Genomic DNA, 25,594 nt, shown 5'->3' with positions numbered 1-25,594 from the left:
CAACACCAACACCCACTTTTCTTGCTCAGGTCAGGCCTGCAAAATGCAGAGTGCTGAGCGCTGCCCGCATGTCTCTCTGTCTGTGACTGGTCTCGCTCCTGTGGTGTGCTGCTGCCCTGAAGAGCTGGTAACGAGTGATGAGCGTCCCAGCGTGCAACTCCCCAGTCCCAGGCGTCCCAGGCCTCCGTGAACCATGTTGAAGGAAGCCCGTCTGTTGGAATCCTCTGTTTCAGCACTGCTTGCTGGGAAACCCAGGCTTGTCATGGCCGCTTGACGGGCGGCTGGTTGGTGTTGATGATCGCCTTGGTGAGCTGTTCTTCAGCGGGATTGATTCACAGTAGTGAGTGCCGTATCGTTAGGTTAAGTTACATAGCCTGAACCTCGATGTATTATTGTTCATAGTCAGGAGAAGACTACTTACTGTACTGAAGTGGAAGGAGGGTGAGGGTGGGAGAAGATAGGAGACGAATGAGATCTAGATTTGGTAACAACGTTCCGCAAAGCTGCTGATTGGGAACCCCCAGGCTGCCGAGCAGACTTGCAGCAGGAGAAGAGACTTGTCATGCGAGATCTGATAGAACGTGCATGTGGTCACCATGGCCGCGAAAGGTTAGCGCTTGAGAAATTCTATGAAAAGAAGAAAATTCGAACGAGTGCCGTTGGCCTATCAGGTGCAATCGTGAATACGATAGAGTTCAATTCCCGATGAGGTGGAGGTTTGGGTGAAGATCAGTGTCTTGCAAAATGGCTGACCTCCCACGCGAGGTTTGTTATTCCCGCTTGGCCTCGTGGAACAACGTGCTAGAAGTGACAGGATCGTCAACTGACTGACAAAACTTCGCCCTTCTCGCCCTTCTCGCCCTTTCTCCTGGAGATTTGTTGGTGTTTGGGGCTTGGTGGCTTCGTGTCACTCCAGCCAGAATGTGCTCATTGTGTCCCTGTGAATGAAATGACGGTGAGGCAGAAAGCTCTTGAACATGTCTCCCTTACATTCTGATATACTGTACAGTACACGAATTTCCCCGTAACGGACAGCGTCTTATCTGATGGTACTGCACAGCGACGCCGTATTGCACGGCAATCGTAAAATAGCCTACCGCCCCTCTTGCATCGTCTCGTCTCAACTCGACATCTCCTCCGTGGTGATCATGGATACCCTCTTGTTACCGCAAGGGTTCTGACCCACACAGCAGGGCTTGAAGTGAGGGTGCGGCATCCGCATGCGGATTCAACCTCTGAACCAGGCGTGTCCAGTGAATGGGTGTCGTGCAGTGCAGTCGACTTCCAACATGAAGGATCCTTCGGGCTTTGGTACAGAGTGCTGAATGACTGCAGCTTGCAGCATGTAGGTAAGGCTCTTGCATCTGTACACTGCGTACAATGAAAGCTATTGTGGGACACGACGCTGTATTTCAGCATTCTATCATCCCAAATTGGGATCTTGATGTTGGAAAGGAAACGTTTTCATCTGTTCCGGTGTTGCGAACTGGTCTCATCAAGACTCAGGAGAAGATGACCCTGGTAGACCACGAAGCTGGATGTGGAGCGTCGTCCGATCATACCAGGATATGGATCTCATATTCTCCCCTCCTGGCTCCGCACCGGTAGCAGCATTGCGCACTCGGGAGTCTGATCTCCTCTTCTGATGTCTCTCGGTACCAGCCAAAGCTGGCCCATCATCCGAGCCATCTGCTTCTTTGATAAAATCGAAATTTCCAGGGGAAAAGCATGTAGCGCAAGCCACCCCACTCGCAGCTCGGATGGGGATGCCCAAAGAAGGGCAAAACAATTTACTGAATGCTACGCGAGGTTGCATCCTCTCGCAGCGTTGAGACAAAATCCCATGCTTCGGGCTGAGCTTCTTTCCCGGGCGCTGGAAATCGGCATGAAAGTCTGCTTGCATCCCTCCGTGTCGGCAGAGCTCAGTCGGTATTATTTATCAGGGCGTCACGGGCCCTGATTGCGCCTCTTTCCCTTGGTTTGAGGATCTGTTGATCGCATTTTGCGAGCAGCTGGGACAGGAAGTGATCGAAAACGATTAATCGGCTCATAAGGTGCTGGAATCGTGCCCAATGTGGTAATTTGCGTGAGACAAGCCGTCACACCAAGCGTACCGGTAGGAAAGTGGTATCGCACGGTGTCATCGTCCTCTTCATCCTCGTCCTATCTTTGCAATGTTCACTATGGTCATGGTGTCTTTTTCATAGAAACACGGCAGGACGGTCAAGGTAAGGATGGTGTTTCTCTGTCATCACAGACTGAGCGGTCAAAAGTGAGGCCTTTGAGTAGCTGGAGCACTCGAAATCATACCACTGATAGGCTGCCCGATGTGAGCATCTGAACAGACATCTATTTTGATATTGAAGCTGTGCACTACGGTACTCCGTACAGAGACCGGTCACAGGCATCAAATGGTCAGTATCAAAACTCGCTTATTTCTCCTTCATCGAGTAAGAAGGTGGATCTCGGTAACAATATTGCATGTCATGTCATTGGAAGTTGGGCGGGCTAAGACGGAAGATGACTGCCACCAAAGGCTGTGATGTCCCAAGGTTACCCTGCGACCTTTAAGCCGCCCCCTGCTCTGAGATGTGGCCGAGAAGTACTGTAGTGCAAGGAAGCCCAGGCCCCCTACTGTAAATTTACTGTACTCTTCCACTCCGCACACACCTGGGCTCGCTGGGTTGTTGAAGGTTGAAGTCAACCTGAACCTGAACCCAGCCAGAGGCCTCCACCGTTCCACGGTTCCACGGACCAGACGGACGTGACGGGCTCGAAGGCTCCGGCCTGAGACGGTGATTGGCTATTGGCTCCAATGCTGCCGAGCATCCACCTTAAATCTCACCTCCAGCAATCGGCCCTCTGGCTAAGTGGCGCTTGGATGAAATGGGGAAAGCGCGCGGATTAAGGATCAAGCAGAGCCAAAGCTGGGAGGGCTGAGGTTGGTGGGACACTACCTCCGTACAGTACTGGACTGGGATTGGGACTGGGAGCGGGCGCGGGCGCGGGCGCGGGCGAGCAAAGGGTCAAGGGTGAAGGGTCAAGGGTGAAGGGTCAAGGGTGAAGGGTCAAGGGTGAAGGGTCAAGGGTGAAGGGTCAAGGGTGAAGGGCGGAGGGTCAAGGGTTCACCTCGCTTGCACGCTGCTTCTTCCCTGGGTTTAGGGCCCGCCAGACCAGACCAGCAGCACCCGGTGCAGCCTGGCTTAGGTTCTGGGCACGTCCAGTATCCACAGTATCCACACATACCCGACCAGTCAGCGATCCCATCAGCAACGCCCAAGCCCCAAGCCCGCTAGTCCTTCCAATCACCGAGAATCCGCTCCACCAGCCCGCCTCTCACTGGCCACCCAACCGTCTGTGGTCCTCCCCAGGCCAGCCAGGTCCTCTCCAGAGTCCCAGTCCCAGTCCCAGTCCCAGTCCCCCGTCATTATTCCTCCTCAGGCCACTCAGCTCCCTTCCCTTCCCTTCTCCTCTTCCTGTGACACTTCCCTTCACCTCCCCTCCGCTCCCAGGTATCACTCGACCGAAACCCTCTTTTCTTGTCGTCTCTCCAACATCTCAATCCGACTCGAGACGTCGACGCTCGACATCGACATCGACAGCGACATCACACTTCGTCAGCTCAGCTGTGAACTTGTGCGAAGACCGCGGGAAGGAATAACTGGACCTGGGATTGCTGCTGATCTTTCGACACGATCCACCGACTCGTCTTCCCCCGACTCGACCCAAACCCAGAGCACTGGCAACCGAACGACGCAGCCGCTCCCAGCCCAAGAATTGACACGACCTCCCGACGTCGACAACGATTATCTTCAAGCACTCCAAACTTCCGGGACATCATCTGCCTCGTCATTATCTGAAGTCGACCTGGTTGCATTATTGCGAAACGTGGAGGTTAGTTGACCTGAGCATAACCCATTGACGCTTGGTCGTCGCTTCCGCAAACCCATCACTCTGGCTGTCGGGAATATTCATTTTGACTTCCCGCCGTCGCGGAATTTGCCTGGGAACAAGGGCTGATTGGGAATTACAGTCAACCTCGCAATATTTAGACCACCAGAACGGCATCGACAGTTCTATAATCCTTTTCCATCCATTGATCAATTCCGATAGACAAGATGGCATCCGTACCATTGAGGAAACCGTCGACTCCTTTGACCGTCTCGACGACGACGAGAGTGACGAAGACTGGAAGGACAATTAGATATGATTTGACCGTAATCCAGCAGCCAGAACGAGCAAGAGCATGTGGTTCGGGAGCCAAATGTGAGTGAAAATCCAATGCATCGCTGGCGGCACTAACTAATCTTCTGCAGCTTCTGCGGATCGTCGCCCTGTTGATCCTCCACCGGTCGTTGAGCTTCGCATCTTTGAAAAGCTGGCCGAGAAATGGGATGATATCACATTTGCATATGGTGCCAACTTCTTTCTCTTTGCTACTCTGGAAGTGGCTCGTCCTATGGCTCATGGGAGAGTCCAGCAACCCGCTGCTTCTCAGGTTCCCGTCTTGACAGGAATGCCGGTGTCCGGAATGGCCTACTTGGACCGTCCAGCGGAAGCAGGTTACTTCATTTTCCCGGATCTTTCTGTTCGCCACGAGGGGATGTATATTCTTAGCTTCAACCTCTACGAAGAGACTAGACCGGATTCCGAGCAGGACATCAAAGACTCCAAGTCTATGGGTGGTGTAATGTCTCCGGATGCTTCATTTGATTGGCGATTGGAGATCAAGTCGGAGCTGTTCACTGTCTTTAGTGCTAAGAAGTTCCCTGGTTTGGCTGAAAGTACCAGCCTTAGCCGAACTGTTGCTGAGCAAGGATGCCGGGTGCGCATTCGACGTGATGTCCGTATGAGACGTAGAGAAGGTAAAAGTAATGGAGAGATGGAAGCTCAAGAAGAGGAGTACCGCGCCAGTCGTCCGATTGAGCAGGATTCTTATCAGGCACGCTCCAGGTCGAACAGTGCAGAGGGATATCGTTCTGGAGCCCATTCTCCAATTGCTCCTGCCGTTCCTGGCGCTCCACCGGGAGGCAATCTGGGCTGGGTAGACGCACAACGACAACAAAATGCGCCTCAATTTGCCGTACCAGGCAATTTTGCAGCACCTGCTCCGCAGCAATATCATCCTCCCGCTCCTCATAGTCACTATCAACAAGCACCGCCTCAGCATTCTGGATATGGACAGCAGCCTCCGCCAACACATCCAGGGTATGGAGAGAAGATCTACCCCTCGTCTGCAGTGGAAATGCGCCGCGACCGAGACATGTATGAGCATCCAGAGGTCCGAAGAGCTTCTGCTGCCAGCTATCAGCCACCTCATCCTTATCAGCATGTTCCTGCTCCTCCGGTAGATTCAAGCTACGGCCGTCAACCCTACCAGAGCTATGCTCCAAGCCCAGTGATACCCGCACAGCTACCGCCGTTGAGGCAAGAGAATCTCGAGAAGCGTCACAGCATTGCTCCTCGTCCAGGAGCAATTGAACCAAGTAGCCTTGCTCCGATACGCAGTCCGACTTACGAGAGAAACGAGCGTCCTATTCCTGCCCCACTACAATATGCTGGAACACCACTTGCACCTGCACCGGCACCGCTCACTCCAGCAACCCCAACAGAGCCCATGAGGAATGGCATCAAGAGACCTTACGGCAGTGTCTTCAGTTCATCCGCAACTGAAGAGCCTCTTCACAATGGCATGCGTCCTGGTAGCTCGCAAGGTGATAAGACAAAGATTGATGAGGACGAGGATGATATAGAGCTTATCGGCGGCATGGTCTACAAACGTGCTGACGGAACCGACAACCAAAGACACCTGCCCCAAATGAACTAGGCATCCGCCATGGCAAATACCTGCCCGTTGCTAAATTTCCTGGCGTTTGGGTTCAGGCGACTTGTGTTATACTTAACGGCGTTTTACGGGCGGAGTTCCATCACCTCTCAGCGCCCTCACGGGCCTTTCATTCTCAATATCCAGCGGCACCAGCATATGTTCACGAAATTACCCCTGATTACTCAGGTCTTTGAGCCACGACACTATACAACCATGACATTCAACTTTCTTTTTTACCTACTCGCCCTGTCAGAATGGAGGCCGAATCAGCAACCCGGCGGGCCCAGACTTCTTTCGTAAAAGCATACGCATCATCTCATCAACGACCGAATTTTTCTTTTCCTTCGAAGATTCACTTAGACACGGGTGGATAGCGCTCCACCTTATTGATTCACCACACACTTATTCGCGCACGTTTCTTATGTTACTGCCTTGGGGTTTCTTAGTTGGCTGTGCACTTGCACGTTAGATTCAAGAACGAATCTACTGGAGACGTTGGGAGTTCGACTCGACTCTAGGGTGTGGGACTAGGCTGGGTTAACCATTCTGTAATTTAGGAGGATGACTTTCTTGAATGGAGAGAAACACCTAGGGAAAAGCCAAATCCACCGTCTGGAAGGTCGTGTGTTACTGTTGTTATTGTTGTTGTTTAGCTTGGTTTGTTTGATGGAATATGAATGGGATGTATGGGAACAGCTTTTGGAATTGGAATTGAAACATGACAACTTGACAAAAACCCAACTCTCCATTCGTGACTATTGAGGCCCTTTGTAAATCCGCGAAATCTTGTTTGTGAAATGTTGTATGTCATTCCTAAATGTCGAACTTTGACAGAGTTTGGTATTTGGTCTTACCAACCTCGGAAGGACGGAACACCACCAAACACGCACTTCTCCTCTCGTTCATGTACCCCTGAGATGCACGCACAGCTTAACCTAACATATTCGCGCGCTTGTGCGTTTGTTTGTGCGGTGTACAGTAGTGAGATGAGATGAGATAATACGACATGGCCCTGGGGATCGTCAGCTGCAAGTCTGACTGTACACTTGCGGCTGTACTTCCTGTTTTGGATAGGAGGATGAGGGGATGGTTGGCTCACTCCTATTCCTGTCTTGACTTTCGAATTGATGAATGTAAAGGCTTTTAGAGGATTGACTTTAGTGGTAGAGGTGGAAGAGGGAAGAGCCAGGGAATAAAAGGAGATTCGATGGAGGTGAGTGTGTTGATGGGTGGTGATGATGTGAGAAGATAGAGGGTGAGCGGAAGATATCTAAAGGGAATGGAGATACCAGGTTGAAAGTCGGTATGGCGGATGCGTACCAAATGTCAGAAAGTGCTTGCCCCTACTGATAACTTCCTTTTCAATATCCGTTCTGTAGCCAATGAAGAGTTCACTGCTCACTTGTTCTTCGTGTTGAAGATGCAGAGCTGAAGAGCTGCATGAACCAATTTCCCATGCATACATACTATCAGAACTCCGAAAAGCAATCAGACACTATTGAATATACACACTCAAATGAGTTAAAAACCTGTTTGTATGGATAAACAACTCTTCATTCTTATACATAATTGAAGTAATTCAACAATTGAATGCCTTCTCTATCACTTCAAAAGTCCATCCTCCAGCCAAAAATAGCGCAGATAAAGTTTAGCGTCCCGTAGCCATCCAAACTCCACGAGTTCGTTGTGTCAAAACAACGCGGGACCTGCACGCCTATTCGTCACGGTGTCTTACTCTCTGCTGCACCTGCATGCACAAGAAAAGGAGGACAGGACGCCGAAACATATCATGAAAAGGCAAGCCACACACACACAGGTCTAATTTGCCTCGACCTGAATTCATCTTCTTGTACTCTTCATCTTCTTTCCTTTCTTTAATTTTCTCATTCTTGCCTGCTTTTGCTTTTTGAGGTTGAGGGAGAGATCAGACGAACAAGCAGGGATCAGCATCGGATCGGAGTGCGGGACGAGCGTCATATTTTTCGACAAGGCTACTCGTAGAAAAGTAAACAAACATACCCCGGGAAAAGGCTGTCAGCCAGCAAACAAAAACACCACAACCACGACTTCTCCCAGCCGCGATCAGGCCTCGCTTTGAAACATACAGCTTCATATCCTCCAGATACATAGATTTGCAGATGAATAGCGGAGGGTTATAAGGCTATTTGCAGCATGGCTTCTTCACATCAGGTAAGTTGAGATTGGTTCTCATTGCTCTCTCCACTTTGCATTCAGGATTGTACCGTGGACTCGCATGCAATTCCCCGTCACATCCACATGGCAGATCGTTGCTAATCATCCTCTTCTTTCTTCACAGCCTCGAGGCAGATCTCGAAACCGCTCTGGCGGACGTTCCTCCGAACACACCGACCGGTCCCTCGAATCAACACCCAAAGCCGGCTCGAAGAGATTGTTTAGCAATCGCGAGTCCAGACAACTCAACGGCTCACAGACCAACGACAAAGTCACGCCTGATACCGCAGATGGAGGAGGAGGAGGAGAAGGTCGACACTCAGACAAACGCCATCGCAGCAGCGACTGGCCTCTCTCCAACCCAAGTCCCAACAGCATCTCCTCCTCCGCCGCCCGCCGACCTCTCCACAACCGCAAGACCCCAAACTCCCCCTCATCTAGCCACCGCTCTCGAGCACGCTCTTTGATCCGTCCGTCGAAGTTCGTGGAGGGAAGCATGAACGATCGCGTCAGCCAGGTTCCACCAGTTCCATATCTTGAGCCCGAAGATGAGTTCTTGTCCGAATACAACACTGCTGGATGCGGCGAGGGAGCGCGTGGTAGGAAGTTGACACGCTCGCGGATGTTCACGCACCATCCTAATGTGTCTGTCGCCGAGTCCTCAGCAAACCAGTCCGACGCCTCGCGGTCCTCGAGTATCTTCCGCTTCGGCAAGTCGATCGCAGCTTCGTTCAATCCAACCAATTGGAAATTCTGGTCAAAAGAGCAGCAGGAGGAGGAAGAAGAGGATGAGGAGGCGGCTCAGCTTAGGATATTGCATGAGAGACAGGCGAAGGCGGAGAAGATCTACCAGGAATTGAAGGAGTCTGGTCATTTCAGAGACTCGGCTGTTACGCCTCGATTGTTTCCTCCTCCACCTCCTATTTCGGAGAGAAAGGTTGGGAAGCATGATTCTGGCATTGAGTTTGGTGATCTGGATATGTCGGGTGCGAGTACAAGAGGTAGCACATCTATTGAGGAGAAGAGAAAGGGACGCATATTCTTGGAGCTACCGAAGGTCTCGCAGCAGCGTGGTGAGAGCCCTGGATCGAATTACTCGGCTTCTGTCGCGCAATCCAATACATCTACGCCCAACAAGCCAAAGTTCAATTTCAAGAAACCATCTCTTGCGAATTTGAAGAAGGCTTCATTGTCGAACATCAAGAGTGCGTTCGCGGGAGATAGCAGTCTCAGCGTCAACGACCATCAAGCACGTAGAATTCCTTCCCGAAAGGATCTACAGAAGCAGCAGAAGCTTGTTAAGCGGGTTAGCAACCTCGAGGAGAGACTCAAGCAAGCTCGCCAACAGCTCGCGGAGGCTCTGAATGAACCACTTCCTTCTGCCTCGCCCGTCTCACAAGTTCCTTCTCGAGTTTCCAGATCTAGATTCGTTCCGGGTGCGCTGTCTTCTTTGCCGTCTGAGCGTTTGCTCAGTGGGTATGTTAGTTCTGAGGCGGGATTCAGTGATGATGAGATGCGCAATGGAATTGGTCAGGCTGTGTCTACGGATCATGTTATGAGCAATACTCATTTCATGTCTGGAGGTTTAGGTCGTGAGCAGACGAAGGCGGTTGAGCAAATTGCCGGATCTTTGTTTACTCCGGAAGCCCAACAGGATGATACTGTCATACAAAGCGTGGAGGATGGCTCGCCAGCTCTTTTGGAGCCTAACCCTGCAAGCATTGAAGACAATTTACAAGATGCGGAAGTGACACCAACCAAGCCAAAGGATACCGAGATGGCCAAGGATGAAGACGAGGAAGTCACACCAAAGCCCAAGTCTCAATCCAAGCCAGCTGAACACACCAAGAAGCGCAAGAGCATCTTCGAGCGTGTCCCTGATGATGGAGGTGACTATACTCCTTCTAGAGATGAAGACGATGGTGACGATCTGGCGGACGACGTTGTCTCTGACGTCTCATCCATCAGCAAGCCAAAGCACAAGTCAACCTCCACATCCACCAAAGCCTCCAAGACTTCCACCACTCGAGGCAAAGGCCCAACAATCACCCTCCAACACCCTCGCAAGCTGCAAAAGACTGTACCAGGACCTAAGGCCACAGCCAAGACAACTGTATCCAAGACCTCTCCTCCTTCAAAGATTCCGAATTCTGTATCATCTTACCGCCCATCAATCCCACCACCAACTCGTGCCGCACCTCCTCCACCACCACCAAGCCAAAAGAAGTTCCAGAACAACCACATCACCAGCCCCCCACCTTCCGCCCGCTTAATGAAGATGAACAAAGCTACCCTCCTACCAACCAACCGCCAACAATCCGCTTCTCCACCCCCATCATCAGCGACTTTCACCGGTCCAGGACTGAACTACAAAAAGCCAAGTCAGAGACAATCCCGCATTCCGTCCAAAGCTCCTTCCACTTCTCGCCACAATGATGACGATGATGAAGAAGATGATGCGTACATCGCCGACCCAGCTCTATCGCCTTCTATTCCTCCCTTGCCACCCATGCCGAAAGCTGTGCGGCTTGCTAGTGGAGAGGTTGTCAGCACTGCTGGTATGGTGAAGAATGTCTCGGGAACAGCTTCGTCGAACGGTGGTGTCGTGAATAGAGAGACAAGAGAGCGCGCCGCTGGGATGACGGCTTCAAGTAGTAAGCAGTCGTTTGAGTGGCCTGATGATGTCTTCTGAGCACTGTGAACAACTCAATCTCGATTGATTGGAATCACGGAGGCATATTACGGAAAGATGAACATATGAACCTATGAACACGAAATTGCCAAATGAAATACATACTTGCTCAGGCAAGTATCAATGTATTGGATAATGTAACGATTAACGAACTAAACCCCAAACGAACGAAAAATGGAAACGACCTTTTACGGCCTAGCACCTACATCACAATGGAAAATTAAACATCACATCTCGTCAACTCCCCCTCTATTTCCATCATCTCTGCTTTGGAAGCCGAATTGCGGGTTGGGTATCGATCTGGGTTCTCACTTTCCCCATTTTCGGCTATCTCCCGATATGTCAACAAAGCAAAGGCATGATGGGAATCAACTGAAATGAACACGAGAACTTAGGATCGAGAATATGGGCGACTTTCATACTTCAAGAAGGTATACTGTTATATTCCAGCGAAAGGTGGAAGAGACTATCTATCACAAGCCACAAAGCCCAGCCATCAAAATCGAAGAATGGAAGAATGGAAGAATGGAAGAATTGGAGAATTGACACCAAGTGCCATACGAAGATACAGTACTAGCACTGATGGTTCCTTAAGAATTTGATTTTCCTCTCTTCTTTCTTCCTTCTTCTTTTTCGCGTACATACTTCACTTCTCGCTCCTCACTTCTTATTCACGCCGCGATTGGCATCTGCGATTGGCATCTGGTTATAACTGACGGTCAGATGCTTGCTTGGGTGGGTGGTTGGTTGTTTTGATTTCGGCATTTTGTTTGTTTGTTTGACCTTTAGCGAGCGAGCGAGCGAATGATTCTAGATAATGGACTTGAACTTGAATTTGAAAATGATAATGAGGTTGCGTTTATAACCTCACCTACAGTCCCTAGGGAGCCTTGTCTAATAGGATGTGATGCGCTGTGATGTGATATATTCTACATAAACAAGCACAGCACTTTTAACATATATCAACCAGTCAATCAGTTTTAGTCAAATTGCTTAATCTAGGCCAATCATTCATCTGTAGCTAGCATTTCAGCTATATACCACCCTATAATAATAACTCTCCGTACACGAGAAATCGAACTTCATCTCGAAATCTCCATCTCCATCTGCATCATCATCCATCATCAATCAATCTCCTCACTCACAAGCACGCTCAAATAAACACCGCCGAATCAAAACATCACCTCGAAAACAGAAGTAAAAATCAGTCAGTAAGCAGGCAAACAAAAAGCCATTCTTATCGCTCCGCACGCGCCTCCCAAGTTTCGTCCATCCCGAACAAATTTCCGTCAGTTCCCAGCAGTGCTCGCTCGATCCACCCAGCCAGCCATCCAGCCATCCCTCCAGACAAAATCCCAGCAAAATAGATAGATAAGCCATCCCAAGCAAGTAGATGAAAAACCAGCGCGACATAAGCGAGAGGCAGGCGAGCAACCGAGTAGTATCCATTCTCGCAATGGGGAATGATTTGCAAGCAGACGGGCAAGCAAGCGAGTGCCAGAGAAGAAGCGAATATAAGCAATGCTAGGTAGGTAGACAAAGGTAATGAAATTCGTGATGTAGGTCCGGGTCGGTCCGTCATTAAGCTCCTGCCTGTCTCTATCCAACTGAGAACCAGGCGTCAAATTTTTCCGCGCACTAAAATGTGTAGGTATGGTACGTAGTAGTAGGATACCTCTTGTGAAAAGGTAACTCCGCTCATGCACCGGAAAACGACAAAAGCATGTGAAAGTCAGATGTCATTATAATTCCTCGACGATTCGTCCGCGAGGTACGTTCTGACGGTTGCGAATTGACTCAATGAATTGCGAAGCGCCGCTCCAGGCTTGAGGAACCCGGTTGTAAAGCATAGCGAGGACAATGAGAACGAGAGTTGGTATCTGTGTCGTGTCAGAATATTTGTTTCATAAGAAAATAGAACAGGGCAACTTACCCAGATAAAAAAGAGATTCCTGTCCCGGCTAAGTCTCTTGACCTTTTCTGCATGCTTAGCGCGTAGTTGATCTTGTTGTTCCCGGGTGACAACATTCTTCTGGCCAATGCGGACTATTTCGAGCTTCTCACTTCGGCTCTGTGCCATAGTCGAGCTCTCAGCTTGGTCGAATATCTCAGTGCATTTGTTGTCGGCTACTGTATCAGCTGCTGCTTGGATCGCCAACGCATGTTTCTTGTCAACCTCTTCTTGAGGGAAGATATCCTCATAAGCAGGCGGCGCAGCTGGAACAGTACCGGAGAACAGATCCCACCAACGGTAATCTTGTTCTTTTGGACCATCCGCACTGTCTGGACGATTCGTGTTGGTGCCTACCAGATTGCTTATCCTGCGAACCATAGGAGTGGTCTGGAGGTACGCATTACCAGGAAGATTCATCATGTCGAATCGGGGCATCTGAGGCAGGTTTGGAAGGTTAAGATGCATCGTTTGTTGGAATTGCTGGACTTGAGCTGCAATGTGATCGCGGAATGCGGACATTGCTGCGGCAGGTGATGCAAGTCCTCCTGGTATGACTCCCGGTAATTCCATGACTGGATCGTTGACTGTTGGTACTTCGTGCAAAGCAGTGAGTGGGGCACTTGGACGTCGTGACTTCATCCAGAATGCTCCATCGTGCGCCGCATCTGCATCCTCATCCTCATACTCATTGTCATCATCATCGCTATCCTCACCCAAGTCCACGGGTGCAGGTGGTGATGCAGGTTCCCAAACAGATCGAAGCGATGTCGCGCTGCTGGTCCTGCTTCTCAAAGAAGAGCCACTGCGAGTTCTTGTGTGATGCTCAATACGACGAGCAGCACGGAGAACCTCCTCAGATGTTGCCATGTCTGACGGGGTGTAGCCTTGGAGACTTCGGATAGTAGGATCAGCACCGCTCAACATCAACCTCCTCACAATTTGTGGGTAATTGTGAAGAGCAGCGAAATGCATTGGGGTAAAGCCGCCCTTGTCTCGTGGTTCAGGGTTAGCGCCACGAGCCAGTAGAGCCGCAACAAATCGATGCAAGCCCATGGAGCAAGCCAAGTGAAGCATGGTCTGTCCAGAAGCTCTTCTCATGTTCAAACGGGCTTGTCTTGGACTATCATCGAGATCGATCAGATCCAGGCACTTTAGGAGTGTGGCTTCAACATCAACACCGAATGCAGCCATGTTGAAACCATTGACATTCGGATTGTGGTTTCCACCAGTTGGCGATGGTCCTGCTGAACCTCCCCATGATGAAGGTCCATCTCCCACGATTCTTCTCGCAAGATCACGGACATCTTCCATCTTACCAGTCATTTTGTGTCCAAGAACCGACAGCGCAGTCCTAATGATTTGTTGCTCGTCGTCGTCCACGTACTTGAAGAACGTCTGACTCTTAGGTACTGGAGGCGAAGGATATGATTGCATCTGCTGTTGCTGATGTTGATGCTTGAATGTGACAGCAACCGTTCCGGCAAAAGCTGAAGGTGGAAGCAGGCAAACCAAAGATGTCTCTCCCCAGTACGTTGTCGTAGTAGCCTTAGAATCTCCGAACATCACTTCCAGACCTTGACAAAAGCCGCTACCCAGACAGGTGACTTCAATACCTCCAGCTTTTGGGCCTTCATTGGGAATCATCTTGTGAATAGTCGGCTGTCTGTGTGGATTGAGGTTTAATGGGAGACCATAAAGACCGTTAGCAACAGCCTGAGCAATCTGAGCTTGTTGCTGGTAGGCTTGCACATTATTTCTCATGCCGTTTGGACTAGGAACTCTGCTAGGATGCGCTGAAGCAGGAGCGGAATACAGCTGGTGCATGGCCAGGTTCTCCATAGATTGAGATCTGTTGTTATTTGAGAAGAAGACCTGGTCATTGCTGTTCGGAGTGGGAGGGCCAGTGTTATATTGCTGGGGAATGTTTGGGACAGTCGAGACTGCCGGGTTATATTGTGGGTCGGGAATAGAGAAGGCAGTCAGATTTGGTGTAAAGGGCGAAGGGGCTGTTGAATGGTTTGCACTTAACGAGCCAGTTGGGGGTCCTTGTGAGACAGCCATGTCTCCAGTTTCAAGTCTCGTCATAGCCAACCCACTAGGTACCTTGCTTGAACCACTAGCCTTTCTCTTTTTGGACGTTGGCCCTGAAGAAGCTGATGGAGATGTCTGTCGAGACATGTTACGGGGCGTGGCAGTTGTGGAGGTAGCTTGAGAAACAAGGGTAGATGCGGTGGCGCTAGGTGGCTGAGAAAACTGCATATTGAAATTTGGCATGCCTTGATTCTGCATTCCTTGTAAATCTGACGTTGAGTGAGATACACGGAAGGCTCCAAGGTTGGCAGGGGGGACCGAAGCCATGTCGAAGGTAGGGTCGGGTTGGAAAGCTCCAGATCCTGAGAACAGCTGGCCATCAGAGCCATTCGAGGTCTGCGTAGTGAGTGCCGGCATGTTATGTGTCTTGTGGTCGTCCGTGATCATGATTGAAGAAGTCATCTCTTGGGCAATTAGACGATCTTGGTAATCTTTGATGGTGAAGATAACTTGGAACCCAAGCTTTTCGTTCTGATGCCGACAATAGCACGCAATGCGCATGGGGGCGTCTACTTGCATGGCACCATCCGGAACAAAAGGCTCTGGTCGATCGCCAGTGGCTTCTGAAGGAGGCTGGCTCGTTGGTGCTTGCCATTCCTTGACCTCGTGGGTGTTGAAGACAATGACTCGCTTTGCCTCATCTTTGTGCCAGGATTCTTCTTCTTCTACCTTCTTGACCTTCTTTCGTGCAGCACGCTTCCGTTCTCTTGTGATACATCCAACGCAGATTTTGACGTCTCCGCCATTCAAAGGCTTGTTTTCGTCATCCTCGTCGGATCCGCTCTCGCCTGGAGAAGCTTCCTCCGTCGAAGGAAGCTCTCCAGATGCTGCTCGCTCGAATGCGCGCCGTCTGGCCTCTGGATTCTGCATTGCACTAGTACAGACCAGAGATGTGTACAGTTCCAGCGTATCCGGCGACCTAGCAGGAGTAGGTTTCGCAAGTAGCTTCGGCTTAGAGATCGTGTGCGTCGGTAGATGCAGTTTAGTGATGCCAGGTGGCATTGGAAACAGTGTCATCTTTATAGGGATTTGCGTCTCTACGCGAGATTTTAGAGGCGTGGGATGAAGGGTCATGACAGGCTTGAATGGGGGGCCCATATGGGCGAAAGGTTGTTGCGGAGCCATTCGTGCTGGCAATGGTTGTGGATTGAGCCCTTGTTGTATCGCGGGTAGACCATTATTCTGGTACCCTCCGAAGCCTGGTGCCCAGCCCGGATTCTGCACCGGTCCTCCATGCATTTGTGTATTCATGAAATCCACATTATTGCCTGGAGAAGGGGAGTTGTTGAAGAAGGCCGAGGGCGAAGACTCCTGGCTCGTAACCATCGCTGAAAGCGGGGAAGCTTCCCTGGAGCCTGCAGTTGTCAGGCCGTTCATGGACTGGGTAACCGAATGTTGCTATATAATTATTAGCAATGCCAATTGAGTCTATGACAGCCAAAACTTACAGAGTTCCTCTTGTCATGATGCATAAATTTTGATTTGATCAATGGAGAATGTCTCCTCGGCGTATCCTGCTTTATAATTGGCATTTCTGGAGAGTCTACCGGTCCTATTCCAAACGGACTGGGGTTGCTCGCAGCACTCTCAAAATCAAAATCGTTCTCCATAGTCTTGTCGCTGAATTCGAAGTTCGTCATATCTGCAGGGTTGATGGTCCCTTCAAATCCGCCATAATTTGATGCATCATTTCCAAGGATAGAGTCTTCCACCTTCCAGTCCCCCATATCTGCATCCGCCATCATGATGTCGGCTGAAGTCAGCGCGGACCGCGAAGAGTCAGAGCTAGATTTGCGCTTGTATCCAGATGATTCCGAGGACGAATCTCGATATGATCCGGCTGGAGACACAGTCGAAGGCGCAGAGAGCGTCTGCTGCACCCTCGTATCCAGCAGAGAGCTGTGATTTGGGAGAGGGCTTTTCTGGTTCGCAGGATTGGGAGTACCGAAATTCGTGAGGAAGTGTGAACCGTCTGTCGCTACGTCCTCCGCTAGGAAAAAGCCAGGACTGCTAACACTCTCGGGGCTGGTATCGAAGAACTCAAAGTCGGGGTCCGACTCGAGTCGTCCAGACATGTCCGAGTCGAAAATAAAGGGCGGCGAACTCGCAGAGTAGACAGGCTCTGTCGTCGTCGGCATGACCCTTTCTGAATGCGCAGGTCGAGGTCGTCCTGGCAGGTCTGGGAGAATTCGCCTTCCAGATACACCGCAGAAGCTAGTAGCCTTTGTTGGATTCCCGAATTGATTCCCCTTCTCGGATTTCTGAATCGAACGACGCGATATACAGGTAATCACTTGTCTTGTACGTGCTCCTCCCTTCACGAACGCATGCTGGGGATCTCTGATCTATCTGTCGAGGAGGTATAAGGTTTGGACGCGGATTCCAGGCGTCACCGCTGTCTCGCAAAATGCGGTATCGAGATGACAAGGACTAAGTGAGAGAGATCTGGCCTGTCGAGTTGTTGAGGATAGCTCTGCTGTCGATGGTGTTTGCCAGCAATGGCCTGCTTGACCCTGAGGCTGCACTTCAACTGGTACTCACGAGGTCAAGTTTGTCTGTCACGAAGTGTGGAGTTCGCACCTCGTCGCCCGACTGAGAGGGTGCAAGCGCAGTGGAAGAACAGTGCGAGTCCAGCAATTTGTTGTGGATCCAGTGCTCCAATGTCGAGGCTGTGATTGGCTTAGTCGCGGTGGCGGGTTCAAGGCTGGTTCCAGTGTGCGGACGGGATTAGTCGTGGCAGTGAGGGAGGGAATGAGAAGGGGTCCAAATTGTCTGAGACACAGGGGAAATGTAATGATCGACTTTTCCGTCCGTATGTTCTAGAGTATCTCTATTGCGGGGGAGTAAACAAAACAATAAAATACAATATAAGAAGGTTCTATGATTCTACGTTGCGGTTGCGATATGCATCGAGCTGTATAGGTAGGTCTAGCTATGCTAGATTTTTTGGGTGCACCCACACTCGCCCTACCAATGGAAGCTTGCAATTCCTCAACTATCCCACCCTTCTTGTCAATGAGAAGGGCGATATGAGATGCCACCCCTCTCCTCTCCTTCTATTCCCGCCCCTGCTGCCCCCTCGCTCGCTCGCCGTAATGCAGACGCATGGGTGGGGATTACATGGATATCGAGGTCTCCTGGCTGCCTCTTCCCACCGCGCCAGCATTGACGCAGGACCAGAGAAAGGATATCCCCTTCTCATCAGCCTATCCAAACCCTTCTACTCGTATTTCCATATCCATTACTTTCACGAAAAGTACCGAAGCACAGACCTCAAGTCATTAATTCTCATTCTTCATCGCTCTGTCACCAATCTGTATTACTGCGAGCATTATTCGTCCAGATCGAGATTGATATGGGATTTCCCTGTTACCCGTACTTTCTGACGTTTCCAACTCCGACATCGATATCATTTCTGCACCAGCGTCCCTGAATGTGCCGATCACTCACCCCCCCTCCTCCTCATAGCCCTCCACATTGGCCAGTTCCTGGTGGTTGTGCGCCAAGACATCGAGATGGTTGGCCACGCCCGAGAACCCTCAAGATCTTAGCATCCAGCCACGCGGGAATCCTCGCCGTTTTGCCCACCTCCAGGCAACACCACAAGCGAAGCGAGGACAACACAGGGACAGACAGACCCCCCTTGAACGGTTCCAGAGACGGCTCACGTCTGACTTTTCTCTTGCCTGGCAGTAGTTTGCACCCTCGAAGCACACTCGAACCCACCAGGTGCCTGCACCCAAGCCACAGCAGGCTTGGTGGCCACCACACGGATTACGAAGTGGCCTCGTCGCTCCCCAAACGTGCAGATAGAGGAGCCGCTAACTTACTGCATGCACCTATCTCCAGAAACTCTTCCGAAGTCCTCCTCAAGACGTCAGTTCTCCGTATCAACTATCGCTTCATAGGTAAATGGGTCCAGCTGCGTTGCAGTACTCGATTGAATTATCAATAGATAGCTGACAACACCATGCCTCCTCCTTACAAAGTTTTTGGAGTCCCCGTATCCGTCTCAACCCGCATCATCCCCCCTCGTCCTCAATTTCTTATCTGTCCATATCATTCTCGCCTTCTCATTCGGTCCTTCAAGAGCCCTACCAACACTGACATGCATACAAGATCTTGGTCGCAACGGCTAGGCTTACCAAACGGAGAATTTTCAACGAAAAGGGCTGGATCGCCATGCCATCCTCATGCAATACCACCAGCTAATTACGTATCAGCCTGTCCTGAGAGGTGCGGATCAAACTCCTGGAAGCCAAAGCACGCAACTTCGCAACAAACAAAAGCCTCGATATGTGGCTAGAGTATCTATGAAAATTCTATTTAGACTTTAGGGATTTATGTTCGGCTACTTCTCCTGATGCCATCTTGAACGGAGGAAGAACCGGCCAGTCTGTCAATTTCCTCGTCACATCCTATCTACATTTTAATCACGTGGCCTGCAGGCGTTTGACGGAGCCTAGATCTGGTTCTTTGCCAGACTTCAGTATGAGGTTCAAACGGCTATTGAAAGTTGTAACCGTTGACAAGCGCATATCAACATCTCGGGAAATGACTTTACCGAGACTGGTTACATAGCCCCACTGCCTCTAACACTTAATCGACGAAGTTACTACAGACGGCAAAAAGCATCAATTGAATATAATACTCCGTACTGGTACACAGTTTCAAATAGGAGAATAACCCCTTTCATTCTATCATGTTGAGGTCTCCTCAATAACAACTACTGAATCAGCTATCAACATCCATAACCCCAAAACTGACTCCCTTTCTCACCCTCCACGCCAATCATGCAAGTCATCATCAAACAACGTCGTAATAAGAAAACAAATATCCCGCCCTCCTCTCACCCGTCCCGTCCCCTCCCCTCCCCTCCATCCTCCCGGCCCCAACTCCATCACATCCGAAAGCCAAAAGACCAAGAATAGGCAAGAATTCGCCTCAACATCCATCAGTTTTATCCCGCATTAGGCAAGTGTGGCGAGCGTCCCTACCTAAATTACCTACCTACCTACCTTGCCTGCCTCCCTCCCCGTCCAGCCCCAGCCCACCCTAGCCCAGCCCAGCCAGCCTTCAAGAAAAGAAAGGCGGAAACCTCCGCAATCGCAGCAATCGCAGCAACAGCAGACCAGGTATTACTCAAAATATGGCGTCAACCCCAAGAGTCATGTAAATTTATATACCAATGAGATCAAATAGATAGATGGGATACCACCACACACACTGTCGCTAACCAACGGCTGCCATGCATGCATACTACGCTGCGTACATATCTCCGTAGATGTACATACAGTAAAGTACATATGCAGTCATGGCATGGCAGAGGCTGCACCGATAAGTTCACTGACAACGGGAGGTATCTTTACCTCCCCTGGCTCCCCTGCCCTGGCCGAGCTACTGCTACTGCTACTGCTACTGCTACTTACTACATGCAGTTGCATGCAGAAATGGCAGGGTAGATGCGTATGTTGGGGATGCAAGAGGAGGGATTATACGGGCTTTCTGTTGGACTTTTTCCTAACTTGTCCAGACAAGAGGGCCTGTCACGTCACTTTGGCGAGTTCGGAGACTGACAGTGATAGGAGATCTATGTATATATATATGTACCTATGTACCTCCCTGCTTCGAGCCATCCCCTCTGAACTCTGATCGAGAGGGAGCTATTTCCGTATGGCACCGAGATCCTTCCACACTTCGGCACATCATGACAATAGGAAGCAAAAACCTGGGAACCGAAATATCCCCTTTCCTCATTTCCTTCTCCATCTCTTAACTCTTTCACTTTGCAACCTGAATCTGATCCTCATCATCCGGAAACCGAATAGTCCTCCCCAATGCAATGGCAGGCGGCGTACTAGGCCTCGTCTCAGGGTCTCCAGAACCACCACTACCAGATGGCCCAGAGTTACCACCTCCAATCTCACCACCTCTCTGGGCAATGACGCTTCCACCGATCTTATAAATTGGTCTTGTCGGCGTCGAAGCCGACGCCGAAGCGAGTTCATTCGGTGTAGAGTCCCCCGAAGGCTTTTTACGACGCTGTCTCAAGACACCAGCTATAGAAGACGACCTGCTATAGTTGCTTATAGCAAAGGAGCCAGGCTCGTCATTGTTTGTGGAAAAAGCTCGCGAGAGCGTGCGTGGGAGGAAAAAGCCGAGCTTTCCGAGAGGAATGGATAGACCGTGGACGACCTGGGAGTGATTCTCAGCATCATTCCGACATACTGACATTCCTATCTAGGCATTCATGTTTCAGGAAATGGCAACTTACAATACTGCAGATGGTAAGAAACCAGACGACGATCATGATCGTATCACCCAGTCGCTTAGCATCTTCCCTTTGTTCACCATCCACAGTGATGGTTTCGAGAAACTCGAGACTGATATACAGGTAAAAGATAGCGGATACACCGATAGGACCGAAGAAACCGACAAAAATCGCTTGTCTCTTTTCCTCAATCTGGTGGATAAATTTATGCATTGCGAAGACAATTGGGAGGCGTCTAGACCCTAGGAGTAAGCGAAGATCAACATGCGAGTGGGGTACAGGGACTGACCGTAAAAGCAAGATTAAGACACCAAGGAAGATCAATCGATAGACAGGAATGATATCATTACTGACAAATGAATGCCACGGACAAATAGCTCCGAACCATATGAAGATAGACAAGTTGAGCAGCATGTCGATAGTTGGCTGCAGGGAATCATCCAATGTCTCGAGACGAAACCAATCGTCCCAAGTAAACGTGTTACCCGCAATGAAGCATGCCAGAACATCATCAGAACCTATCATACCTATTTGGAGTTAATTTCCCAATGTGCAAATTTCGGGGTTTGAAAGATGATTCCGCTCTCAGAATTTGACTTACCACATGTTCCAACAATGAACAAAGCAAGGGTAATTGCAAAAACCAAGAAACTCTCTCGATCCACGAATTTCTTCTCCTCCGCCCAATGCAAAAGTTCTTTAGCGATCCAGCCAACAGTAGCGCCATACACCAGAGACAAAATGATCGTGTACCCCCACGTCTCTCCAAACCACATTCCCAAAGCCTTGCCAGCTCCCCCTTCCTTTACAATGTCAGCAGAGTGTCTCAGATTGATCAGAAACAGGGGACCAAACCTGTCCTGCTCCCCCATGACCCGTGTATTTGACAAAATACAGCGCCACAAACAAAAAGGGATATCCCAACCCGTCATTGGCGCCTGATTCAGCCACAATGATTTTCTGCAAATCTTTCGGAATGTTCTTGTCCGCGAACTTGCCCTTGACAATGGAGTTCGACAGCACTGGGTCGGTGGGCGTTACACATGCCGCGACAGCCAGGGCATGGACATATGGTAGATGAGGAACCATAGCCCAGATGATAAGGCTGCTGGCAACCCACATGCAGGTCATGATTGGCCCGAGGAGGAGAGCGAGAGCTTTCCATTCTTTCTGCAGATAGCGGCTGGGAAGTTGGACGCCTGCGAGAACCAACTGTACGCCGAGGACTAAACGGCTAAAATACAGTGTTATAGCATTGAGGTTTGCTTCGGACCCGGCGTACTCGAGTGGTTTGACGAAGTTCGTGGCGTGGGGAGAGAATGTAACGCCCGCCAGGAGGGAGATCACTGTTCATACAGCATTAGCATATTATCACTTCCATTCTGACTACCAGTAGATGCCACTTGAATGTCAGATTTCACTTCCAATGACAAGAAAATCCAATGTCCATTCATCCATATGCTAAGAAAAAAGGAGCACCTACATGCCTCGGAAAGGTAAAACTTTTCCTTGAACAAATAGCTCACCAGCCCAAACAGCGTGATAAACCCTCCAAGTACCGAACAAACGACATTGAAGTTCGTGATCGCAAGAGTCGGCATGTTTCCTCCAATTAATATTATCAATCTAAATTGATGCCCAGGAAACTCAAGCTTCGGTGCCAATTTATGCCAACGCTCGCCGAGGCCTTGGGGTCCAACGGTGTCCAGCTCAGTCTCTAACTCCAGTGTATTGATTTCTCGCTCGATCTTATTCCGTCAACTAACTCCCGAATCGTCTTCGCTGCTCTTGAGATCTAGCAGCGGATCTGCGTACGGGGGGTATTCCACGAGTGTTATTGAATCATTGGGAATCGGTGAGGTTGAGTCGTTCGGCGAAGTGGAAACCGCCACTTTGTGTTCTGTTGTTGGTTGGAGAAGGTGTGGAGGTATATAGATACCAATACGCTGTGCTGTGTAGCTAAGAGGGGTCGAGTACAGTGACCGTTTGTATGTCGCACGAGTCCAGAATGAGAATGAGGTGCAGCAATGGAAATCATGCCCCTGGTGTGGTTGTTATCTTGTGCCCCACTTTCCGCGTGCAAAGCGTGGACGTCATCCTGGAACCATATTCACATGTAAGCTGCTGGCTCTTCTTCAGAGGACACCATCGAGTTCTTGATCCAGCAATGAAATATTATTATTTACTATTATATCATATTCATAGCTTCAAAAATCATGACAGTGATATTCTTTCAAGTTTCGATGTTGGAATCAACATCAAGTTGGAAGCTGCCTGCCTACCGTATTTTGACCATGTAATAAGCGAGCAGTAAACAGTACAAGTTAGATAGACATAAAGGTTTGATACAGTAATGATATGGAGCCGTGCAGAATGAGTACATATGAAGTCAATGCCAAACAAGGCTCTCTGCCACGATTAGCCCTCCGTAATATCAAGCACACAAAGTGGAGATACAATCCATCAATTCATAGCAACAAGCAACAAGCAGCAAGACTCGATCTAGATCTACCTGCTGTAAGTGTAGCGATGAGAAGAGAAAGCATAAAAGAACTCGTCCTTCTGACGCTGGGTATTAAAAGCCTCTCAAACATATGCAAGAATCCCATACCACAAAAATTCCACATTACTCGTACAAGTCTTCGCTCAATTCCGTACCATGCATTCATGACCGACCCATACCATGATAGTATCCCATAGCATACCCTGGGTCCAATAGCCGAAGTAGAGAAACACATCTCATCCCATCCATAACCATCCAATCGAGACGAGGGATTCAAGCCCCGTCCTTGAGAAACTTAGTAAGTGGTGAGCTAACGACTCGACTGCGCACCCGCAACAGCAAGTCTATCAGCTGCGGTATTTCCAGGATCGTCGTTATGGCCCTTGATCCAAGTAAACTTAGTCTCAACCCCTAACGCTTCTCGTTCCTCGATCAGAGCTCTGATGCCCTTGATCAGATCCTGATTTTCAACTCCCTTGCCTGTTGACGTGACCCAGTTCTTCTTCTCCCAGTTCGCGAACCAGACAGATACACAATTAATGGAATAATTGCTGTCTGTGATGATCTCAACAGCTCTCTCCCTCGGGGCAATTTCGAGGGCGCGCTGAATGCCGGTAAGTTCGGCACGGTTATTGGTTTGTACTGGACCTTCGAGAGGTTCGGAGACGTTACTGGGAGATTGTCAGTAAATGGAGCAGTTATAAAGAATATACAAGTAAACCTACCGTTTGTCACCAGCTGCAAAGAAAACTCCAACACCTGCCACCGCACCCTTCTTCCCATTACCCAAAGCACTTCCATCTGTATAGATCCGCAGCCACTTAGACTTCGATGCTGCACTAGCACTCGTCTTAGATCTCTTCGCAGTGGGTTCAACCTCTTCTTCCTCTTGCTCATCCTCCTCCTCGGAATCTTCAGTCTTCTTCTCCCTAGTAGTCTTTGTACCATTCGCAGCTTCCGCCTTAACAGCAGTCTTCCCGCCACTCTTCACAAACTCCTCGGCCTCTTTCCTCGACTCGAACTTCTTGTACTTCGGCTTCTCCGCACCCAGGGTCTGTTTCTGTGCTTCAGACCATTCTGTATAGACACCAGGCTTGTGACCCACGGCGACGGCATAGAATTTCTCCTGTCCAGGTTTTGATTTGCTCTTCCCCGCGACGAACTCATCGGCTTCTTGCTTCGAAAAGAACGATTTGTCTGTTCGCAGTAAAATCAGCACACAATAAGCCAACCAAGAAGATATAGCCAGGAGTGAGCATACAAACAGCGCCTCCAAATCCAGTAGTGTGTGCCTGGCATTCTTTCCATGACATGTACACACCTGGCGTCCTACCAGTCCGAACCGCGTAGAACTTGGTCACGTCCTCGCCGTGCTTACGTTTCTTCGATGCAGAAGACATAATTTCCAGTCCGTACTCTTGTAATTTATTGTACTTTCGGTATTCGTAGAGAGGGGTCCCAAGGATGAGGGGGGTTGTGCAGAGGCTGCGAGGCTGAGGCCGAAAAGCTCCGCAGAAAGAACCTTTATGGAAACTGGGTCCAGGTGAATGAGTCTTTGAGGAGGCAGGCACGAATTAGCTGTGTCGAGCTGCGATCAAGGAAATTAGGCAAATTGATCGCCGGGTTGGAATCAAAACTGTAAAGACGTCTGGTACGCTGCGAGTGGGCAGGGCTGAAACTTACGAGGCTGAAGGAAAATACGAGGCATTGACGTGGGTACTGTCGTGAGAGTCAGGTTGATTGGGAAAAAGAGCCCAAGGATCTGGCGAGCAGGTCCATCGGCTGAGAATGGGACGTGAATTGTTCAGACTAAGTTGAAAGTTGAAGAGGGGTTCTCGTCCAGTTGTACCTTAATCCATGGAGGTTCGGATGTCGTTGCTCAGGGATGGGAAGCGAAAGCGCCGAGTGCAGGGCTGATCGAACATTAGAGGCGTCCATCGATCAATAGTTTGCACCAAAAACACAACAAACATTACAATTTCTGAATACTACAAAACTTGGTAACATTAAGCTTATGGCCATAGAGAAGCAGTGTTGAACAGCTATGCCATGCAGTGCTGCCA

The 25,594-nt window shown here is 49.9% G+C and overlaps 7 protein-coding genes across 9 annotated transcripts; 3 read left to right on the top strand and 4 right to left on the bottom strand.

Moving 5' to 3' along the window:
- Nucleotides 1–1,495: 1,495 nt before the first annotated feature.
- ONS95_010548 (uncharacterized protein) lies at nucleotides 1,496–1,903 on the bottom strand (the record flags this gene model as incomplete). The annotated part of the gene is made up of 1 exon (XM_058504154.1): nucleotides 1,496–1,903. One exon carries the CDS (start codon nucleotides 1,901–1,903, stop codon nucleotides 1,496–1,498), a length of 408 nt encoding a protein of 135 aa, XP_058360867.1.
- Nucleotides 1,904–3,115: 1,212 nt separating this feature from the next.
- On the top strand, nucleotides 3,116–6,568 carry VE1 (velvet protein). Of its 2 annotated transcripts, XM_058504152.1 has the most exons (3): nucleotides 3,116–3,894; nucleotides 4,034–4,266; nucleotides 4,317–6,568. In XM_058504152.1, exons 2-3 carry the CDS (start codon nucleotides 4,119–4,121, stop codon nucleotides 5,825–5,827), a joined length of 1,659 nt encoding a protein of 552 aa, XP_058360865.1. In that variant the 5' UTR covers nucleotides 3,116–3,894; nucleotides 4,034–4,118; the 3' UTR covers nucleotides 5,828–6,568. The 2 variants fall into 2 exon arrangements, with proteins under 2 accessions (XP_058360865.1, XP_058360866.1); XM_058504153.1 differs by having other exon boundaries at nucleotides 3,494–3,894; nucleotides 4,034–6,568.
- A 1,431-nt stretch (nucleotides 6,569–7,999) lies between these two features.
- On the top strand, nucleotides 8,000–10,712 carry ONS95_010546 (uncharacterized protein; the record flags this gene model as incomplete). The annotated part of the gene is made up of 2 exons (XM_058504151.1): nucleotides 8,000–8,017; nucleotides 8,145–10,712. 2 exons carry the CDS (start codon nucleotides 8,000–8,002, stop codon nucleotides 10,710–10,712), a joined length of 2,586 nt encoding a protein of 861 aa, XP_058360864.1.
- A 978-nt stretch (nucleotides 10,713–11,690) lies between these two features.
- On the bottom strand, nucleotides 11,691–17,294 carry ONS95_010545 (uncharacterized protein). The gene is made up of 3 exons (XM_058504150.1): nucleotides 16,206–17,294; nucleotides 12,646–16,155; nucleotides 11,691–12,592 (listed from the first exon to the last, which is right to left on the bottom strand). The coding sequence occupies exons 1-3, from the start codon at nucleotides 16,893–16,895 to the stop codon at nucleotides 12,455–12,457; spliced, it is 4,338 nt and encodes a 1,445-aa protein (XP_058360863.1). The 5' UTR covers nucleotides 16,896–17,294; the 3' UTR covers nucleotides 11,691–12,454.
- Nucleotides 17,295–18,190: 896 nt separating this feature from the next.
- ONS95_010544 (uncharacterized protein) lies at nucleotides 18,191–18,720 on the top strand (the record flags this gene model as incomplete). The annotated part of the gene is made up of 2 exons (XM_058504149.1): nucleotides 18,191–18,665; nucleotides 18,713–18,720. 2 exons carry the CDS (start codon nucleotides 18,191–18,193, stop codon nucleotides 18,718–18,720), a joined length of 483 nt encoding a protein of 160 aa, XP_058360862.1.
- Nucleotides 18,721–20,350: 1,630 nt separating this feature from the next.
- Nucleotides 20,351–23,187, bottom strand: ONS95_010543 (uncharacterized protein). 2 transcript variants are annotated; one of them, XM_058504148.1, is made up of 6 exons: nucleotides 22,512–22,530; nucleotides 21,884–22,430; nucleotides 21,630–21,831; nucleotides 21,318–21,555; nucleotides 21,032–21,263; nucleotides 20,351–20,952 (listed from the first exon to the last, which is right to left on the bottom strand). In XM_058504148.1, the coding sequence occupies exons 2-6, from the start codon at nucleotides 22,157–22,159 to the stop codon at nucleotides 20,539–20,541; spliced, it is 1,362 nt and encodes a 453-aa protein (XP_058360861.1). In that variant the 5' UTR covers nucleotides 22,160–22,430; nucleotides 22,512–22,530; the 3' UTR covers nucleotides 20,351–20,538. The 2 variants fall into 2 exon arrangements, with proteins under 2 accessions (XP_058360861.1, XP_058360860.1); XM_058504147.1 differs by having other exon boundaries at nucleotides 20,351–21,263; nucleotides 21,884–22,374; nucleotides 22,512–23,187.
- Nucleotides 23,188–23,190: 3 nt separating this feature from the next.
- Nucleotides 23,191–25,466, bottom strand: ONS95_010542 (uncharacterized protein). The gene is made up of 3 exons (XM_058504146.1): nucleotides 24,793–25,466; nucleotides 24,257–24,728; nucleotides 23,191–24,202 (listed from the first exon to the last, which is right to left on the bottom strand). The coding sequence occupies exons 1-3, from the start codon at nucleotides 24,929–24,931 to the stop codon at nucleotides 23,842–23,844; spliced, it is 972 nt and encodes a 323-aa protein (XP_058360859.1). The 5' UTR covers nucleotides 24,932–25,466; the 3' UTR covers nucleotides 23,191–23,841.
- Nucleotides 25,467–25,594: the final 128 nt, after the last annotated feature.

Source organism: Cadophora gregata (assembly GCF_030347475.1).
Source record: "Cadophora gregata isolate MNR1 chromosome Unknown scaffold_4, whole genome shotgun sequence".
In the NCBI taxonomy this organism is placed as follows: Eukaryota; Fungi; Ascomycota; class Leotiomycetes; order Helotiales; family Ploettnerulaceae; genus Cadophora; species Cadophora gregata.
This window is presented reverse-complemented; position numbering and strand designations above follow the sequence as displayed.

What these genes read in the sequence shown, in the direction of transcription:
- VE1 (XM_058504152.1), top strand. Translation starts at nt 4,119, where the DNA reads ATGGCATCCGTACCATTGAGGAAACCGTCGACTCCTTTGACCGTCTCG. An exon ending in ATGTGGTTCGGGAGCCAAAT is followed by an intron (nt 4,267 to 4,316) that starts GTGAGTGAAAAT and finishes AATCTTCTGCAG; the next exon opens with CTTCTGCGGATCGTCGCCCT.
- ONS95_010545 (XM_058504150.1), bottom strand. Translation starts at nt 16,895, where the DNA reads ATGCCGACGACGACAGAGCCTGTCTACTCTGCGAGTTCGCCGCCCTTT. An exon ending in ATCATGACAAGAGGAACTCT is followed by an intron (nt 16,156 to 16,205) that starts GTAAGTTTTGGC and finishes ATAATTATATAG; the next exon opens with CAACATTCGGTTACCCAGTC. An exon ending in GGAATCTCTTTTTTATCTGG is followed by an intron (nt 12,593 to 12,645) that starts GTAAGTTGCCCT and finishes GACACGACACAG; the next exon opens with ATACCAACTCTCGTTCTCAT.
- ONS95_010543 (XM_058504148.1), bottom strand. Translation starts at nt 22,159, where the DNA reads ATGACCTGCATGTGGGTTGCCAGCAGCCTTATCATCTGGGCTATGGTT. An exon ending in GTCATGGGGGAGCAGGACAG is followed by an intron (nt 21,832 to 21,883) that starts GTTTGGTCCCCT and finishes GACATTGTAAAG; the next exon opens with GAAGGGGGAGCTGGCAAGGC. An exon ending in TTCTTACCATCTGCAGTATT is followed by an intron (nt 20,953 to 21,031) that starts GTAAGTTGCCAT and finishes AATCACTCCCAG; the next exon opens with GTCGTCCACGGTCTATCCAT.
- ONS95_010542 (XM_058504146.1), bottom strand. Translation starts at nt 24,931, where the DNA reads ATGTCTTCTGCATCGAAGAAACGTAAGCACGGCGAGGACGTGACCAAG. An exon ending in TGGATTTGGAGGCGCTGTTT is followed by an intron (nt 24,729 to 24,792) that starts GTATGCTCACTC and finishes TACTGCGAACAG; the next exon opens with ACAAATCGTTCTTTTCGAAG. An exon ending in TTTGCAGCTGGTGACAAACG is followed by an intron (nt 24,203 to 24,256) that starts GTAGGTTTACTT and finishes ACAATCTCCCAG; the next exon opens with TAACGTCTCCGAACCTCTCG.